The 20252-nt window shown below is 36.1% G+C and overlaps 3 protein-coding genes across 3 annotated transcripts in view; 1 reads left to right on the forward strand and 2 right to left on the reverse strand.

The window, feature by feature from the left end:
• Positions 1-20252, reverse strand: part of LOC126968017 (START domain-containing protein 10-like) — a 74740-nt gene that overhangs the window by 51295 nt on the left and 3193 nt on the right. The gene's annotated exons all lie outside the window — the stretch shown is intronic.
• Positions 16088-18745, forward strand: LOC126968010 (putative nuclease HARBI1). Its single transcript, XM_050812791.1, has 2 exons — positions 16088-16715; positions 17706-18745. Exons 1-2 carry the CDS (start codon positions 16308-16310, stop codon positions 18513-18515), a joined length of 1218 nt encoding a protein of 405 aa, XP_050668748.1. The 5' UTR covers positions 16088-16307; the 3' UTR covers positions 18516-18745.
• Positions 16731-18864, reverse strand: LOC126968025 (uncharacterized). The gene is made up of 2 exons (XM_050812808.1): positions 18538-18864; positions 16731-17457 (listed from the first exon to the last, which is right to left on the reverse strand). Exons 1-2 carry the CDS (start codon positions 18862-18864, stop codon positions 16849-16851), a joined length of 936 nt encoding a protein of 311 aa, XP_050668765.1. The 3' UTR covers positions 16731-16848.

Consider the following 20252-nt stretch of genomic DNA (forward strand, 5'->3'; position numbering starts at 1 on the left):
CAATATCTTGAAAAAAACGTGTACAATTTGTGCGCGCTAGACAAGCAAGTTTATGACTTTACCTTTACAATGCAAGTCATAACGTAAAGTCATTTGGCCGCGGGTAAGCTATTGCTTTTATTTATTATTATTTAGAATATTGTTGTAATTCCCTTTATTTCCTCTTCTTCAAAATAACATCTAATAAAGTGACCCCGAAACAGGAATAAATATAAACGTGGGACTAAACAGGAATGTGGGATGAAAACTTGAGGCGAAACAGGAACAAATCCATCTATGTGTTAATAGCTGAAAAAAGAACATTCCTAAGTTATAGATTAAAACTCCGGCACACATTTGACCGTCTTAATTAAGTCATAGAAAAAGAACTTTTCGCTCTCTCAAACATTAAACTTTTATTCAAGATAAAATAAGCGAGTGCTAACAGGTTTCTTAAGAGCTTCCCCAACTTGCAAAGAAGTAATTATTTCATGAGAACTCTCCCCTGCTGACGCGTCACTATATCATCTCGACTCACGAATGCTTTTAGTCTCAACTTGTGCTCATGAAAACACTAATTCGTGTGCTGTTCCGTAAGAAATTCTCTTTATGTTTTGACCTATTTTATAAGTCGTTGCTTGTTTCTGTACATATTATTAGACTTTTAATAGTACAGCTAAAAATTATTGTACAATCCGTACGTAAAATTATTAAATGTTCAATGTTACTCTTGGTCTTGAATCAGTATTCACCCCGAGTGTTTATACAGGATGTCCCAAAGTTATGGGGACATGAAGGGAAAGTACCTTAAATATCGAAGATAGGCTATTTTACTGAAAGAAGACTTTATGTTATTTTTAAAAGTTAGTAATTCTGCATTCAAAGATTTGCCTCGTCTGGGATACGAACCGACTTAAATGTAAAAAAAACACCCCTACTCTTATGATGCCAATCGAAAGAATGGCCAAAAACTAATAACTCATCTTAAGTGACATAGTACTTTAAAAGAAAGTAGTCAATTAAGTGGGTATTTTTTGTAAATTAATTAATTAAATGCTCAAAGTGTGATCGCTCTTGTCTTACGCAAATCGCCAATCTTTTAATGAGTCCGCTGCCTGTTGATTTTCTTAAATGATAAGTCATTTTATGGTGAATACTCTATCGAGTATGGCACACTGATATGGCACAATTCTGTTTGTAACTCGCCCACGTTCTCTTATCGTTTTTTGTATAGCATATCTTTCACGTATCCCCAAAAGAAGAAATCTAATGGTGTAAGGTCCGGGGATCTGGCCGGCCATCTAATCGGTCCATTCGTACCAATCCAAGTAGGAAAACATTCATTTTACGTTGTTCCTTTCTTTTAAAATACTATGTTATTTAAGAAGAGTTATTAGTTTTTGGCCATTCTTTCGATTGGCATTATAAAAGTAGGGGTGTTTTTTTTTACATTTCAGTTGGTTCGATTCCCAGACGAGGCAAGAAATTTTTAGAAAATCTTTGAATGCAGAAGTACTAACTTTTAACAATAATATAAAGTCTTCTTTCAGTTAAATAGCCTATCTTCGATATTTGAGGTACTTTCCCTTCATGTCCCATAACTTTGGGACAAACTGTATATACATATACATGACCCAATGAAATACCCAATTTTTATGTTCCTGCAACTAGAACTTAAAGTGCCAAAAATGAATTTATTAATAGAAGTTTCGCGCAGTACAATAAACTTTTTATAAATTGTGACATATTTCATCTATCTCTTAACAAATTTGAAGTTAATGTACAATTTGTATTAGGTATTTATTATGATTATTAACTAGTTGTTTATATTGTTAAGTTGTTTATATTCTTAGTAATTTATTGTTTGATTATTGTATCTCAATCCATTTATTTTTAATTTGTTGGTTTTTATCAATATTATTATAAATTCAATTATATTTTGCATCTTCTCTTTGAACTTTGATATATTTATTTTTATACTAATTAAATATTCCAGCTTTTAGTATATTTCAAATTATTTACATAAGACTTAATAATTAATAACGCTATTTTTATAAATAATAATAAAATAAAACTTAAATAATTTAACAAAATTAACTAATTACAAATAGAAAATATCATTAAGATCGCTATCAGCAGGTAAGGTGCCCATGAAGCTGGCAACGCTACCTCTTTGTATAGCCAAACTTATCCTTTGACAGAGATACGTACCAGATCTTGGGTCACCTGTTAAATCGGTTAGACTCCTGGATAGCTCTTTTACGAGTTTTTGTGCCGATGAACCCCAAGGACCCATCGTCTCCACCCCAAAGGGAACAAATATGTATCCATCACCGAGTGATGCATATTTCCTCCGCTTTAGGTTTTCGGCAGATTCCGCCGCTGCACCACCCGCTCTAGATGAGAGGGGGCTAGCGTGTCCACACAAGTCGCATCCCACACCAGTGGCTTTCCAAGACTCCAAGGAATCAACGTCATGCCATCAGGCCTCTTACCATCGTCACGTGAAATTCCATTCGGCTCTAGGATAGCCGGCACGTTGACGGTAGTAAAGGCCCGACGCAAGACGTCGTTTAAGGCGACATGGCGTGAGAGTCGGCCCGCACTGCGGCGGCAAGATAAGCCATGGTGACCAAGGCTGTCTACATTGCCTCCGCAGCGGCACATATGGGGAACTGTTCTAGCGATGCCCAGGCGTAAACCAACTGCGATTGAGAAGCTGGAATTATCGAGAAGTGTCCCTATGTTACTCGAAGTAGTGGCCTGAAGCCAGTACCCTGAATCTCGTTCGCTAACAGCAATAAAACGAGCCTGATCCGAAATATTGTGACTTGATAATAATATCCTTTTGTGAATGATTTTGCACTGTAGCTCATCCCAAAGCTTTTGTGATCGCATGTTTAAAGGGTAATTTTCATTTGGACAGGCAACTTTCCAAGCATTTTTAGCAGTTTCCGCATACACCAGTGGCATACCCTAATGACGGGGAGATAATTTTATCATATATAGTGCTGACATTGTGAACAGAAGATAAGAATGCTGGTAAGGATATACTAGATATTTTTCTGATGCCAATTCCACCAAAACGAATGGGCAGAGAAGCCTGGCACCAAGACATATCAGACAGTGAACAATTTAATATTTTTGATAGTAAATTTTGTAGAGAATCGTCCAAACTTGACAAAAGTATCTCATGATTCCAAAGAGGGCAACATCGGAGAACATAAGTTAGCTTGGGGACAAAAAGACAAAACCGAATTATATGATAGGCCATGTGGGAATGTATGCATAGTAAGCGGTCTGAATATTGTTCAATATTTTGAATTTTGTTCATTTATATATGCTGAGAAAGACTCTTCCAAAATTGGTGCACCTAAAAGGCGAAGAGATTGCTTTTCTATAATTTTTAAATATGGGGCAATAATATTGAATTGTTTAATTATCGCATCTCTCCTATCAAAAGGTACCAAATCTGGGATAAAAAGTTCACACTTTGAAAAATTTTGCTCTAAACCAATTTCATAAAACTTTTTTATCAAAAAACTGAGATCTTTTAGAACTGTATTTGTTTCCCTTCCTAAAGTGCCGTCATCTAAGTACCACATATTTAATTTAGAGTTTAGTAAATTAATTATTGGGTGTATAGCGAGACTGAATATTGCCGGTCCGAGTGGATCACCCTGTTGATAACCAGTAGAAGACTGGATAACATTGTCCCGATAAAATAATTTTGACTCCGAATTTTGAATTTCTCTTAAAATGCTTGATCTACTTACAGAATTGAAGACATTTTTTACATCCACTTTCAAGACTACCTCACCTCCATCATTTTTCAAAAAGGAACGGAGCGCGTGTACTGCAGCTTCGCAGCCGCCTTTCGAACCAAATCCTTGCTGCAGTGGCTGAAACTTTTCCGCAAGTTTAGTCATAATAGATTTACAACAAACTTTCGAAGCTAATCGTCTATAGGTGCAACCTACAGCAATCGGCCTAATGCCACCATCTTTCTTTATAAAAGCACATAGGTTGGCACCATACAGAATGGAAGCAATATTTTTGGGTACTTTGCCTGCCAGCATGACATTTATTAAAGCGGTGATATGTGACAGGAGGGTTCGGCCGGTATCGCCAGTGGAACCGAAGACGAGATCTTTAATATGTTGCGGTGTAAGGCCATCCAGGCCTCCAGCCGAACCATTCTTGAAAGACATCACCGCTGTCTTAACGTCTTTAATTGTGACCTGCAAAGGTAACTGAGGTGAAGCAGGCTGGAAGAGAGGAGGTGCTGCTGATAAAGGATGTTTCTCTTTTAGGGCGTTTAGCGTTTCTTGCGAATCAGGCGCAATGATGTCGTCTGAGAATAATAATTGTGCTGCACCTTTCAGGTCTCCATCACTCACTTTACTCTCGACTTTCTGGGAAAAAGAGCGTGTTGATGTCGGTGGTTGTCTATAATTTTTCTTATTAAAAGTATTTGGGGAAGTAAAATTTATGTTCTGTGGGGCCGTGGTTGTACAATTATTTTTATGTGTGGATGTTAATGATTTATGTTTAGAATTGGCATGTAGAACCTGAAAGGGAAAGTATAGCAGCTGCTCCCAAGCACATTCTGAGTTTTCATTGATGGCTTTTTTTATTTTAATTGATAAATTCTGTGCTACAACTATCCTCGCACCACGAGGAATACCCTTTACTATTGGAGTATTTAGTTTTGATTGTGAAATATTTTGCCAAAATGGTTGTTGTTGCGATTGAGACAGAGAATGTGTTTGAGAAATTAAATGACTAGTTGAAGTTAAGCTGGGAATAGGGGGACTTGACTGGTCGCATTGGGAGAGTGCCTTATGTGCCTTACCAATGTGAATATTCAAACCCCGTTGACCTTTATAATGACGAGCTGGAGAACAATGTGGGCATACTAACAGAGTTGTATTATATTCATCAGTCGTTCGAATAACATAGGACGGGCCTGCCGATTGCAACATAATATTTTTGCAACGCAAGAAAAAACACAAAATACTTACACACAAAATAACTTAAAAAATCAATAATATAAATGTACACATAAAACACTTTTTAATACTAATTTGAACTGTTATTGGTTAAGTTTTAATAATGTATTTCTATTCTGTTTATTATTAATACCATTTGTTTCTAAAATAAATAAAAAAATGTGTGTGTACTTATGTATGCACGCAAGAAGTTATACCTTAAAATTATTTATTCCTCGTGCTATTCTACGTTTGTAGAAAGAACAATGTCTACAAATATAACAAATGTCGCAAACATCAGAAAATTTTAGAAACAAACTTCACCCTGTTACTTTTGTGTTACAGTGATGCGCGCGTATCTAAAAATTTCACACATTCTTTCATAACGCGCTTAAAGAAGTATAACTTCAAAATAAAATTACATTTGCTTAACCGCCTGGTTAATGCATACACGGCGAGGAGACCCGCGAGAGACAATCGGGCCGTCACTAGTATCCATAAAACTAGAAATTAAATATCAATTTTCCAAAACAAGTTAAATGATTCATAAAAGGTACAGAACCCTCTAAACAGCAACCAAACACGCAGTTGACCAGTTTTCATTTTGTATTTTGCTTTTACAGAAAATAATTTGAACAGAACAAACGCTTTAAAGCTTTCTCCCAAAAGTTTGTCGTTGCGGTTTACTGCTGTTGAAAAAATGAGGGCATTGTAGAAACTGAAACAAGATTTTCTTTTGTGGAATTAATATTTTGTTTATTTCGTTGTTGTGTTCATTTGAACGAACGAATAATTTCAATTTCTGTTTCATTGCGATGATCGATTCCATATACATATTATATAACAGTCAGTCGCGACTTTCATCGACACTCTGGCTCCTTCTCATGTCCAAGTTACGTCAGTTATTGCTGGGGCTGCTGCTTCGACTGCCGAAAACGGCAAGCGTCGCAAATATGTTGGTCTCAGTGATACATCTTTGTGCCCTTTGGTGTCGAGACACTTGGCCCGTGGGGCCCAGAGGCGCGGAGAATGTTCAAAATACTATCTTCGCGCCTCAATAAGGCTTCTGGAAACCCAAGCGCTGGCAGCTATCTCGGTCAACGGATCAGCCTAGCTATCCAACCCGGAAATTCTGCCAGTATTCTAGGTACGCTTCCACGTAATGATAGTTTTAATATTATGTAGTCATAGTATTCTAAATATAACAGTCAAATTGTCATTCTATGATACGAATATATTTAGTTTTGTTAGTTATATCAAAATAGCAGCTTTTTATTATTTGAACACGGGACTTATACGTGAATGCCGTCTATGAAATTTTCGTCTATCTGTATGTTCAAGCCTACAATAGAGTACTTACAATATTTACATATAACATCTAATCCTTAGGTCTAGCATTAAAAAAAGCATTTCGTTTATATATGTTATTAGCTTATTCAAATTTCAAATTCAAAATTTTTATACAAAATCACTTATTGAACATCAAAAACAAAATAGACCTGAGATGAACGGGCGCAAGAAACTCAGCGGATTTTTTGAAAAAAAAATTATGTGTATTACAATGTAATATCGTCAATAAACATTTAAAATTAAAGAGCATGAGAATGTTCGCTTGAGATAAATGCGGTAGAAGACACACAATAAAGCGACGTCTGTACGCATCGCCAAGTGATCCAGCCGTTCACAGACCACCGGGTCCCCGACATATAAGTTTTCTCAATTATTGTCGTTAAGGTATATCTTTCGGTGAACCAATAAATAAATACTAGCTTATTGACAAACAGTGCGTGCAAGAGTGAAGAACATATCTAATGGAGACACAACAAGATAGAAATGGGTTGTCTATTGTTACTGTTTGATTGAAAATGTCCGATTTTGATTGACAAGTAATAAAAAGTCTGCCACGCTTGGCATTAGGTCCTTAGTATTTTACACCAATAGCTAACGCGCACTTTGGCTGTCAGAGGGCCTACCATCAACTTTTAATAAGCGATGCGATTCCGATGCAGTTCAGTTTAGGTACCTAAACTAAATCGCTAAAATTCGTACTATGAAGTGCCTTTTACTAAATGGCGTTTGGATCGCTTATGAAGAATGAACGAAATAAATTTGTCCGTGGTCCACGGTGTGAGAAAGAGACGACGCTCTACAGTCGTTGCGTAAGTTTGTCTATCTTACTCGAACCATATGCGTAGCGTTTCGAAACCTAAAATGATATGATTGAAGCGGTTTTATCCGTAGAAAATACTAAAAATACATTCTAAAATTGCATTTAAAAAACCTAAGTCAGATAGCTCTAATCACGTCGTGGTACGAAATAGCAAAGCAGTTCATTTTAGGTTGTCAATTGAATCGCAATAAGAGTTCATGGTAGGCCCGCAGGTCGTCTAAACGCCAGTATATTATGAGTGATCCGGCTAATCTCCGAAATATCTGGTTTAACTTTGATGGCACTTTCACTGGCACATAGCTCATGTTATAAGACGAACTAACCTACTTTAATTATAGAAAAAAAAGTATGTGTGTATTTATGTATGCACGCAAGAACTTATACTTCTTTGGACTAACGAAGCAAAATCATTAAAATGATTTATTTCTCATGCTATTCTTCGTTTTTGAAAAAACATTTTTGTAAAAATCTTGCAAAGATGGATTTGACAATTAATTATTAAATAATGAATACGGTTGTATGGGCTTGAAACCTTTGCCTTTACCTGTCCAAATGGACGAAAAAACCAAAAAAAGTAACGAATGACGCAATCATTGAAAACTTTTGTGTTACGGTGATGCGGGCGTATCTTAAAATTTCACTCTCATCATTTTTTCATCACGCGCTAAATAACGAAGTATAACTTCAATGATTTCGGCGGAAAATAAACGAAGCCTATGAAATTATTAACAAATGAGATTATTGTGAAGACATAAAGCATATTAGACACACAAAGCTCTGTGTGCTGATGGCAGAAGGGTAAATTGTAATATTTTTATTGATATTCGTAATGTAATAATATTCACACTATCTGTTAAAATTACAATTATATTTCTTTGTTAATTACACTGGTAAAAGTCGCTCTAAATAATGAGCGCTTCCGAACGAGAGTAACAAAGCGCAGAGTTACAACCCAGTTTCATTAACCACAAAATTAATATACATACATACATACACACACACTCACGCCTTGTTCCCGTCGGGGTAGGCAGAGACAATAGAATGCCATTTGCTTCTATCCTTACAAACCTCACGCGCTTCCTATACATGCTCGCCGGTTGCGGGTGCTTCGGACCTCTCCTTTTCTCAAAACGTCACCAATTTGGTCGACGAATGTTCTACGAGGTCTCCCGCGACCGACTTGCCCACACACACTTGCCTTATGTATTTGATACGTCATTCTTTCTTCACTCATTCGCTCCACGTGTCCAAACCATTTCAGCATTCCTTTTTCAGTCCTTGTCAAAACATCCTCTTTCAAACCACAGCGCTCGTATTACCGCATTCGGAATTCTATCCGTCAGTCTTACCCCACACATACTACGCAGTGATCGCATCTCAACAATCTCCTAAATTAATATATCACTTCACACTATGATCATTACATAGTTACTAGCGTAATAAAGAAAACTACATAATTAAATGTACTACCGCGTCTAACATAATATAAAGAGCCGTATTTGGCCTGTTCAATTAAAATGTTAATTATTGCAACCACTCAACTGAGTTGGATTAATTAGTCTTTCAACTTTTACAGAGCTATATTATGTACGGCCATACCATGTTAATTTAAAGTTTGGTTCCGTACAAATAAAACAAAGTGAAAAATTTACTTTTTTGTATAATATTATGTTTACATATTATAGTCGTTCTTAACTAAATAAAGGCTACTGAAGCAATGGCTAGTCTTTGAGTCATGCTCGTAAACTATCGCTGCATGTAGTCCCTTACGGCCATTCCCAATATACTATTTACACATAGAGATATATTACTACCTTCTACTGTCAGTAATTAGCTGTCAATAATAGAAGCTTCCCAATATAGTCGATAAGTCATTCTTAAGGCCTTGGGACGCGTTAATTTCAATTTCCAAACAAACTTCTATCGCTTGTAAGTTATACGTCGTCTTATTGACAGACAGCGTGTACGGATAATGTGAGTTATCGTCAATAACTTTTTTGGGACAGAAAAAGTCAAAGATAGTTACGATTTTTATCTCAAGTAAGAAATACTCTGAATATTGGAAAGGGCCATTAAGCAGATGTATAAAGCATACTTAGACTTTGTTGAAACTGTACTTACATATAACTTATCTGAGTTTTATAAAACGCGAACTTGACTTTTGCAATGAACAGCTTAAGGCCAATATAATTTCAGCTGTCAAATGACTATAAAAACGGAAGCAAATGTAATTTTATTTTAAAGTTATACTCATTTAGCCGCGTTATGAAAAAATGTGTGAAATTTTTAGATGGGCGCGCATCACTGTAACACAAAAGTAACAGGGTGAAGTTGGTTTCTGAAATTATGTGAAGTTTGCGACATTTGTTATATTTTTTTTTCGGTTCCTTAGTCCAAATATTATGCTAAGCTTACACTCAGCTAAGTTTTACGTAAGTAAAGTCTGAGCAAAGTTATCTAAGCTCTATAGATCTCAGCCTAAGAAACCTGGTTTTGTTGATTATGATATGAGTTTTATTCGGCATACGCCTATAACTACTTACCTTAGTAAACTTTATAAAAATATTAGTAAAATAAACAAATCCACTTTAACAAAATCTTTTAAATCATGGCTAGTATTATTAACATACGATGATACAGACAACGTTCTTAAAATTAAAACATAAGCATCAATTACTAACACTTATTTCATCTTGTGCACAGTTTGACATGCTAACATAGACTTAATAAAAAAAACACACACACACGCGCACTCACAAACACGCGCGCTCACACACATTAATCAATAAATTATTTATTTATTCTATGAACTAAATTATCTTAATATATATAATAATAAAGACATACTCGCAAAACCTTAACGACATGGGTACCTACAAAAAAAGCGCGTACACCTTTGTTAAAGGCCGGCAACGCTCTTGTGATTCCTCTTGTTGCAAGAGAATGTAGGCGGCGCACAGTGTGAAATATTCATAATCTAAAGAGACAAAAGTCAAATTCCACACTAGTCTATCCTGGTCAAATTGTTATTTATATTCCAAGAAGACAAACCATATTACGCGTCCCTAAAGTTTATTTTCCAAGAACTCGCACCACGCAATAGAAAAAGGGTCGGAAGAGCCACCTACCTGAGTTGCATGGACCAAACGCTTAACATATCGCGTTATTCGGCTGAGTTTGCTCGTTGAATATACTGTGTTTATGTGCGCTACTAGTTATTGTGAGTTGTTATTGTTTTCTTCTGAGTTTTGAGGTAAGTTTCCATATTTATTTGTTTTAATCAGTCTTAAAATGTTGTCACAAGCGCCATTTGAATTGACAGAGGTTATTTATTAGTCGAAATATTACAAAGTCAATTTGTTGTTGAGTTTTAGTGCATTATATCGAAATATACAGATCCCTTATTATATTTATTCGAAAGAACTATTTATAAGCAACAACAAAAACGTTAATTTGTTTGCGAATATTTGCGACACTCATAGAACTTTTTTTTATTTTCAGAATGCCAACGCAAATATCACGTAGAAAATTTTTCGACGTTTGGTTTGCTAACGCAAAAGAAATAAGAACGGATGCTTTATTACATCTTATATTGCAGGAATTTGGTAACCCGTTCATTCAGGATGACGTTATAAAAAATTTAAAAGTGACTATCAGAAGTTTTTGCCAAAAAATCGAAGAAAAATGGTCGAAGTCAGGAAGACATCGAGATCGATTCCTAAACACAAATTCTGCGTGGTTAGAAGGAAACGTACCGTTACCTGATATTTCCACTGAAGCGCTCGGAGGTGTGTCAATACCTGGAACGAGTTCGGGTTCGCTCGGAAGACCGCAAAAAGACTTTGAAAGTTTGAGCACTAAAACAAAAAGACGACGCATTCAACATCTTCTTGAAACATCAAGTCTACAAGAGATATCAATGGCAACCGAAGTACAACTTCGCAAGGAAGGAAAAAAAGATTCGGCGGCAATTGTAAAAGAACTTTGTCAGTTTTCGCCTAGAAGAGGTACTGTAATTAAAAAAGCGCGGAAGGTTTTAGAGAGCTCAAAACCCGTCGGGCTTTCGGCAGATCAAGCTCTCGCATTAATGGTCGATGCGAATCTCTCGACACATCAATATTGTTTAATAAGAGAGCAAGTTAAAGGCATTAACAAGAAAATATATCCACCTTACTACAGAGTTAAAGCGGCAAAACAATCGTGCTATCCTGGTGGCATTAATGTCACAGAAACGTGCGCCGAAATTAACTTGCAAACTCTTATGGATCACACGATTATACGATTATGTAAAGTGCAAGAAGAAGTACTGAAAACTATAAGTGACTTAAAAGGTCTAGATATAATTGTGAAATGGGGTTGTGATGGAGCGGAGCAAAATAAATTCAAACAGAAATTTTCTGAAGAACATTGCAGTGACGAAAGTTTGTTCAGCGTATCGATGGTGCCTATTCAAATTAATTCAATAAATACCCAGAATGTTGAAAACATTGTGTGGCAAAACCCTTCGCCAGCTTCGACCAGATATTGTCGTCCCATCAAGTTCGTGTTTGCCAAGGAAACCGTAAATGTTATAACGACGGAGGTGAATAAAATTAAGCAACAAGTAACTTCACTCTCACCTACTAAAATTGTTGTAAATGACATGGAAGTCCTGGTTAAGCCAACACTGATATTCTGCATGATTGACGGCAAAATTTGTAACGCAGTAGCATCATGTTCGTCCACACAAACTTGCTATTTATGTGGTGCAAAGCCTAAGGACATGAATAATGAAAGTCGCATCTTAGAAAAGCCGGTAAACAGCAATTTTCTTTCTCTGGGCCTGTCACCTCTACATTCATGGATTAGATTTTTTGAATGCATATTGCACATTTCATATAGACTTGATATAAAATTGTGGCAGGCTCGAGGAGCGGAGAATAAAAATAAAGTTGCCGAGAAAAAGAAGCAAGTACAAGAAAAGTTCAGGAGGGAGTTAGGCTTATTAGTAGATATGCCTAAACAACAAAATAAACAAATACCAATGATGGTAATACAGCCCGTAAGTTTTTCAGAAATCCTGAAATGTCCGCTGAAATAACAGGTGTTAATGTTGAGCTTATCAAGCGCTTCCATGTTATCTTAGAATGTATAAACAGCGGATTTCACATTAATATTAATAAGTTTCAGGAATTCGCTAAGCAAACGAGAGACCTATACATCAAAGAGTACTCATGGTACCCAATGCCCGTTAGTGTCCACAAAATACTCTTTCACGGAAAAGATATTATTGCTTCTTGTGTTCTTCCAATAGGCCAACTTTCGGAAGAAGCACAAGAGGCTAGAAATAAGGACAACAGAAAATTTAGAGAATTATTTACGCGAAAAACTTCAAGAGTGGATACGAACACAGATTTAATAAATCGTTTACTTGTATCTTCAGACCCCTACATTGCAAGCTTACGTGCTGCTCCCAAAACTAGACGTAGCAAAATGTCTCTTGAAGTCTGTGAGTTATTAGACATTAGAACTCCTGACATTGAACACGAAAAAATTCAGTCAGAACATTCAGATTCTGATACCCATGAGTTTGGAGAATCCCATTATTCTGACTAAATTCCTTCGTGTTCAGGGTCTTCGTGATTCTTCAAACGAATCTCTATTTTTAATAAATCTGTATTTTTTTGTGCATTCGAATAATTACTTACGTGTTTTTTTGTTGTGTATTGTCATTTTTGTGTTATATGTTATAATATAATAATGTTGCAATATATGTCTAAAACCTTGACAATGTCTTTCAATTTGATTCTATACATTTTATCGCGTAGTAAATTTGTACAGTATGGGTCCAAGACTTTTGTCTCTCTAGATTATGAAAATTACGCACTGTGCGGCGGTGATCACTTAACACCAGGTGACCTGTACGCTCGTTTGTCCTCCTATTCCATAAAAAAACCAGGAATACCTATGATGTATATTTTTAATATTACTACTATATGTTATATTAAGTCTTAAGTATTTAAAATAATTATTGTAATGCGAACTTACCGCTCGCACATAAACCTTAGCGGCCTTACAAATAAACTTGGTATAAAGTTATAACTGACGATAAACAAAGAAAATACAAAATGTTTACAGTATCGTTGACAACACTGTCAATACAATGATAATTCTGAAGTTTTCCTAATGAAAAACTGCCTTGCAAATAAACGCGGGAAACGTTATACATCCGAACAAACTATTCGTAAGCAAACTGTCTATTTGTAAACATTTTACATATTCTTGGTTTATGCTTAGTTAAAATTTTATGCCAATTTTATTTGTAAGGCCGCTAAGGTTTATGTGCGAGCGGTAAGACACACAATAAAGCGACGTCACTACACAACGCCAAGTGATCCAGCCGTTGACAGAGCACTGGGTCCCCGAATTCGAGCTGCTCTGCGTTGCACGCGGTCAAATGGGTCGAGCTGATACTGGGGTGCGCCAGACCAGAGATGACAGCAATATAATATCCATGTGTGGCCGGACCTGCGCTTTGTAGAGCGCTAGAATGTGGGCCTTTGAAGCCCATTTGGCTTTGCCCTCCAGATGGCCACGGAATTGGCAATCGCTGAAGATTTCGAGACCCAGTATTCTGATACTAGGCGAGGCTTTAAGGGAAGTGTTGTCGAAGATCGGTGATACGACAAATGGGGTTTTTTAGTGGTAAACTCGCAAACTTGAGTCTTCTGGGGGTTAAATTGGACAAGGTTCAATTTACCCCATTCCGCGACCTTCTCGAGAGAGGACTCGATAGAAGACACAAGTTTCTCCCGGCAATGGTCGATAGACCTGCATGGCCCGTGTATACGGCATCACCATTGCTGTCGTCTGCATAGCAATGTATGTGCATGATGTCCACCATATCATTGATATGCAGAAGAAATAGCGTGGGAGATAGCACACAGCCTTGGGGCACTCCGGCGTTCACGGGCTTGGGATTCGAGCAATAACCATCGACAACGACCTGTATGCTGCGCCCAGTGAGGAAGCTGGAGGTCCACTTGCATTAGCACTTGGGAAGCCTAAATGATGGAAGTTTTGAGAGGAGTGCCTTGTGCCATACGCGATCAAAGGCCTTCGCTATATCCAGGCTATTATATAAATGCCATCCGGCCCGCTCGACTTCCTGACGTCCAACGAAAACAGAGCTCACCGAACAGTTTTCTGTCTGAACAAGACTAACAACTTTACTTTGAAATTTTTCTTTTCTAGATATATGTCTATTAGATCATCAGGTAATGTATTTAATATCCTAGGTAATACATAATTACAGGTAATCAATAATTGAGGACAATAATTTCAAATGTTACGTTTGTCCCAGTCGCTGTACAGGCATTATCTATAAATAAATTTAAATGTTTTATTAAAAAATGGCTCTGTCGTAAATCCTACTACTCCACAGCCTAATATCTAAGCGATCGGACAGGCCGGGACTACATTATGATTATTTTATAGCAATAGCAATGACAGTATATTATTGTATATTTTTTTTAAAAGAGCGCAAGAAAAGAATGCTGGGAGAGTTTCTTGCGCCGTTTCTTCACTGTCAGAGTATTATTTGTTTCCCAAGCGGTTGTAGTATTAGAAATGATATCAAAAATAATTCTAAAGGAATCAATTTTGAGAAAATTAATGGCTTTTCTGAAATTGTATAGTTCTGAACACACAACCATCGAGCTCTAAATGTATACATAATAATATATAAAGTGGATATATTATAACTTTTGTTTCGTTATTCATATATAAGTCCAACATCCCAACATTGATTAAAATTAATAATATAATAAAGTGAAACTTTTATTACATCGTCTTTTCCTACCTCTGTGTTGCATGTCGCTCGACGGTCGGGCGGCACCTATAGTTAGCAGCAGCTGACCGTGTAGTGTATAGACTATTACTCATTTGTGCCAGTGCTCCACGCTATTTTAATGTGAAAAAAAGTTTCAGTTTTACCGTGGTTTCATTAAGCCACACAATCCTTTTTTTTTTATTCATTTTAGCTCGTTTATCATCGTCGGGAACCTAAGCGTAAAGTAAAGTTAATTAAGTGTGAAATTCATTAAAGTTTTACTTGTGCAAGCCATAATGACCTTTTATAAAACACAGTCATAAAATAATATGGTTTTTAAAAATATTTTATTTTAAGGCTGTGACGTTGCAAAATAGATGCGTACAGGAACCACCAGTGGGAGGCCCTTTTGCACAGGATGCCGGCTAGATTTTGGGTACCACAACGGCGCCTATTTCTGCCGTAAAGCAGTAATGTGTAGGCATTACTGTGTTTCGGTCTGAATGGGGCAGTAGCTAGTGAAATTAATGAAATTACTGGGCAAATGAGACTTATCATCTTATGTCTCAAGGTGACGAGCGCAGTTGTAGTGCCATTCAGAATTTCTGGGGTTTTTCAAGAATCCTGAGCGGCACTGCATTTAAATAGGCAGCGCGTATCAATTACCACGAGCTGAACTTCCTGCTCGTCTTTTCCCTTATTTTCATAAAAAAAAGTTTATTTTATAAGTTACCTAAGCGGTAATTCCGATAAAATTTTATAAGTCTATAATAGTAAAATATATTCTTAGATTAACGATTGGTCTCCGCTGCGCTCCACCTGGATACCACAGGCGAAGTCGCAAAGTGCGGCAGTGAGCCAAGCTCGAACAATCTGTGACATTGACGTGCCACATGTTCTGTTAAACTTTGCTAATAATTTAAACTAAAATGCCGGGTTGCGTAGTAAAACTTTGTAAAAATAATACTACAGTAAATTTTAAAAACACTGGATTCACATAACTTCAGTAAGTATTTTGTATTTTATTAATTTCAATGTAAAATAACACGAAGCGTATGTTACAAAATTTGAAAGATGCCATTGAGTGTCAAGACACACACAAGCATCTAATAGTTGCCGCAATAAAAGAGCTATTGTTCTTATGGTGCTCCCACATTGCCGTTATAAAATGTTTGTAAACATTTTATAACACCAAAACATTTACTAACAAATGTTAACAATTGTTGCACTTTGTTAGAAACTGTTACATGTTATAAGTGCTCCTACATTGATGGAAAATGTTTAAACATTTTATAACATCTAGTATTGGCTCGCAGTTTGGTTTCGCCTTCTGAGGGCTGAGGACGTCTACACGAAAATGGAAGAAGATTTGCTCATTGGAATAGCTTTTATTTTTTGTTTAAAAAAGAAGAAAAAGCGCTCTTATTGGATGCGCCAAACGCTAAAAGCTAGAGGAAAATATAGTGCCACAGACTATCTCAAGGATTTAGGTATTGATGGTTGCTTAAAAGATTTTATAAGAATGAACAGTTCCGAATTTGAATATCTACAAAATTTAATTGGGGCAAAAATAGGCAAACGAGACACTACATTTAGAAAATCTGTAAGTGTGACGGAAAGACTTGCGGTAACGTTAAGATTTTTGGCAACTGGTAGCAGTTATAAAAGTCTTGGAAATGTGTTCAAGTTGTCAGACCAAGTGATATCTATTATCGTACCAGAAGTGTGCGAGGCTCTCAATGAGGTTTTAAAGGAATACATACAGGTAAGTCAAACAACATTTTTAATTATTTTTTTATTTACTTTTAATATGATCTAATCTAATCATACTTTAGGTAGGTACCTATCTTACCTTACTAATAATTTTTTTAATACTTAACAAACCAAACATGTATTTTTTAATTTTTGATTGATTCCAACAAATCGTTTAATGATTGGGTCGAATCTTGGCTTGATTCCGATAAATTAGACGGACTCTGTGTTCTTGCGCTGGTACGAGTATGTGTCCTGGAGTTATCCGAAGAACTGGTTTCAAATGAAGCCGAGGGACTCGGTGCGGTGTAGTATCCTCTCGAGCTACAGTCAGCATTATTTTCCGAAAAAGTGGATAGATTTGGTTCAGAGTTGTATCCCCAGGAACTACTAGCGGTTGGGTCTGTAAAGGTTGTTGGAAAATCATATTGTCCCATTGTCGCATTGTACAAAATATTGTTAATGTGATGTTGAGCAGTATTCTTAGCATGACTGTTTTTTATTTGTTTCAGTTTCATCGAGACATACTCTCCAAATGCGTCATTTTCATCCCTGCTTTTTCTAGATTCGTACATTCTTTGTAAAATATTTACAGCTTCTTGTTGTGTTGGATCTTGTTCTACTTCAGGCCGTCTTCTTTTCCGAAATGGTTTTGGGGTGGCGAAAGGCGTGCCCGTAGTTTCATCAGTGACAGTATTTCCTGTTTCGTTCAAACTGAGAGTGTTTTCTGAAGCAATTCTGTTTTCTTCGTTACCCTGAAAGAATAGAACTAAACGATAATTTCAAGTTATAGGCGCGTCAAATTAGCTAAAATTGTAAAAAAATCTATAACCGCGATTTTCTTTTTCTATTACTTAACAACCCTTAACTGAAATCATATTTTTTTATAGTGTATTCTATTAATATTTCATACTTAATAAAAATATCCAATAAAATTTGTTAGAATAACGAGTTATAAATTTATTTTTCGCGCCTATTTCTTAATCTTCTATTTTTGTTCCAGATACCAACAACACCTCAAGAGTGGCTACACGTGGCAAATTCATTTGAAGAAAAATGGAATTTCCCAAATTGCTTAGGAAGTATCGATGGAAAGCACGTAGCCATACAAAAGCCAATTGATAGCGGCAGTGAATATTACAACTATAAAGGATTTTACAGCGTTGTACTTTTAGCGATAGTGGACGCAGAATACAACTTTCTGTACGTGAATATTGGCTGCCAAGGACGCATAAGTGATGGCGGAGTTTTCGCAAACACAAAATTTCGAAATAAAATTAACGACAATAGTTTAAAAATACCCAGTGACAGCTCACTACCAGGCAGAAACAAACCTCTTCCTTATGTGTTCGTAACAGATGATGCGTTCCCTTTACAAAAACACTTATTAAAACCTTTTCCAGGACCACAGGATAGCAATTCTAAGGAAAGAATCTTCAGTTATAGACTGAGTCGTGCGAGGAGAACAGTAGAGAACGCATTTGGGATTTTGTCAGCCAGATTTAGAGTTTTACGAACTACAATATTATTAGATCCAGAAAAAACTACTACTTTAATTATGACATGCGTGCTACTGCATAATTTTATAAGAAAAACTGAATCGAGCATGATTTACGCTCCATCTCAATACTATGATGGAGATGACATAGTAACTGGTACACGTATCGATGGACAATGGAGATTAGAACAGCAGCAATTAACACCACTTGAAGCATGTGAATCCCTGACAGATGATGGGAAAGAAATAAGAAAAGAATTCGCAGAATATTTTTCAAATGAAGGGTTTTTGGACTGGGCATCTAAATATTATTAAAAGACGTTAAAATAAAACTCACCTGCAACCCTCCATCGACAGTTAAACTTGGAATATTTTTGCCTTTAAGGAACATGAGTTTTTTAAATGCAAACCATTTACTTGACTCATTAGCTCCTGCACCAGATTTATTAGATTTACATTCTCGGTTAAATTGACCTACGAGTGATCGAATCTTTTTTTCAATTACTTTTTTATCCATATTAAATTCACTGGCAATTTCCATCCAAGCATCGTGTTTTTTATTTCGGTCTTTGTAGCTCTCTGACATCGTGTTCCATAGTACTTCTCTTGCTTGAAACATTTCAATCAGTTTGTAAACATCATCGTTATTCCAATTACCGGACATATTTTATTGCTTGGCGCACGCGCAACCACTAATACACACGCACAGCGATGCACGCTGACACAAAGGAACTGACAAGCGAGACACCACGCGCAGCGACCTGCGTACTCTAACCCCCACCGCACCGCACCGCCTATCCCGCCATCACCCTTATAAAATGTTTACAAACAAAAGATAACACATTTTACTAACATTACTAAACATTTTCTAACATGAAAATTTATTTGTGATTAAATGTTTGCTAACAAATGTTTACTAACGTTATTAAACATTTTCTAACGGCAATGTGGGAGCACCATTACGTAGTGCGGTATCTAGTTGGAGTTTGTTCATTAAAAAAATTCCTTATTATATTATTATTTACTAATAATATAATTTTCATATTATATTATTTTTTACTGACTTATAAAATATAAATTTTTTCATTGACATACGTAATATTTTCTAAGAAAACACTAGTTTGGACGCTAAAATATGAATTAGCTAAACATGACGACACTTAAAACTATTTGTAACACCCATTTATGTCTAAGTTTTTTACAATGTATGACGCTAATAGAGAGTTTTGAATTACAGAAAAGTCTGTCTCCTTTTGACGGGAGCTCAAGTAATCGTCGCGACGGATAAGTGACCATTTTATGGTCATAAATATATTTAAAAGAAAACTAAGTACATTAAATTTACCGTACCAAATGTCAAAAATGTAAATGCAAATGTTTTGTTAAACGTAGAGGTGATAGAACCGGTGGAATCTGCTATATTTCTTGGCATAACTCTAGATTCCAAATTACAATGGGGCCGCCATATTGAAGTATTGGCGAACAGACTTAGTTCTGCAGCATACGCGGTTAATAAGATTAGACAATTAACTGACATATATTATTATATATTAATTTTATTCAGGTAAATATTTTTTATCTCTGGCTCAGCTGTCTGTCCGTTTGTTTTACGCTAGTATAGTGTAATACTAGTGCCAACTATGAGATAGGTAAGTAGGCGATAGTGATGTGATCCAATTATAATTGATGACGATAACATTAATGTGTCGATAAATTTAAACAATGCTTTAAGTTTACCGTCTTAGGTCAGGTTAAAATGATGAAAAAATTAATTAAATAATTTGTTCATTAATCATTAAATCTCAAATATTCATTCTGCATTTCTTCAAGACACACGTCTAAATCATTTTAACAAAATAAAAATTCGCTTCTTGTGGAGCGGAGCCTGATGGACTCGGATCAGTCAGTTAAAGTAAAAAAAATAACATGCGATCGCAACTTCAGTATTACCGTGATAAGGTAATGGTAAGTAATTAGTAGGTGGTAGGTAAGGTAATTAAGGGTAAGCGTACGATAATTAACAAGAACGGCACAGCACTACACTGCAAGAGC

This window comes from Leptidea sinapis, chromosome 14, assembly GCF_905404315.1.
Source record: "Leptidea sinapis chromosome 14, ilLepSina1.1, whole genome shotgun sequence".
NCBI classification, from domain to species: Eukaryota; Metazoa; Arthropoda; class Insecta; order Lepidoptera; family Pieridae; genus Leptidea; species Leptidea sinapis.

What these genes read in the sequence shown, in the direction of transcription:
- LOC126968025 (XM_050812808.1), bottom strand. Translation starts at nt 18,864, where the DNA reads ATGTCCGGTAATTGGAATAACGATGATGTTTACAAACTGATTGAAATG. An exon ending in CTGTCGATGGAGGGTTGCAG is followed by an intron (nt 17,458 to 18,537) that starts GTGAGTTTTATT and finishes CTATTCTTTCAG; the next exon opens with GGTAACGAAGAAAACAGAAT.
- LOC126968010 (XM_050812791.1), top strand. Translation starts at nt 16,308, where the DNA reads ATGGAAGAAGATTTGCTCATTGGAATAGCTTTTATTTTTTGTTTAAAA. An exon ending in TTTTAAAGGAATACATACAG is followed by an intron (nt 16,716 to 17,705) that starts GTAAGTCAAACA and finishes TTTTTGTTCCAG; the next exon opens with ATACCAACAACACCTCAAGA.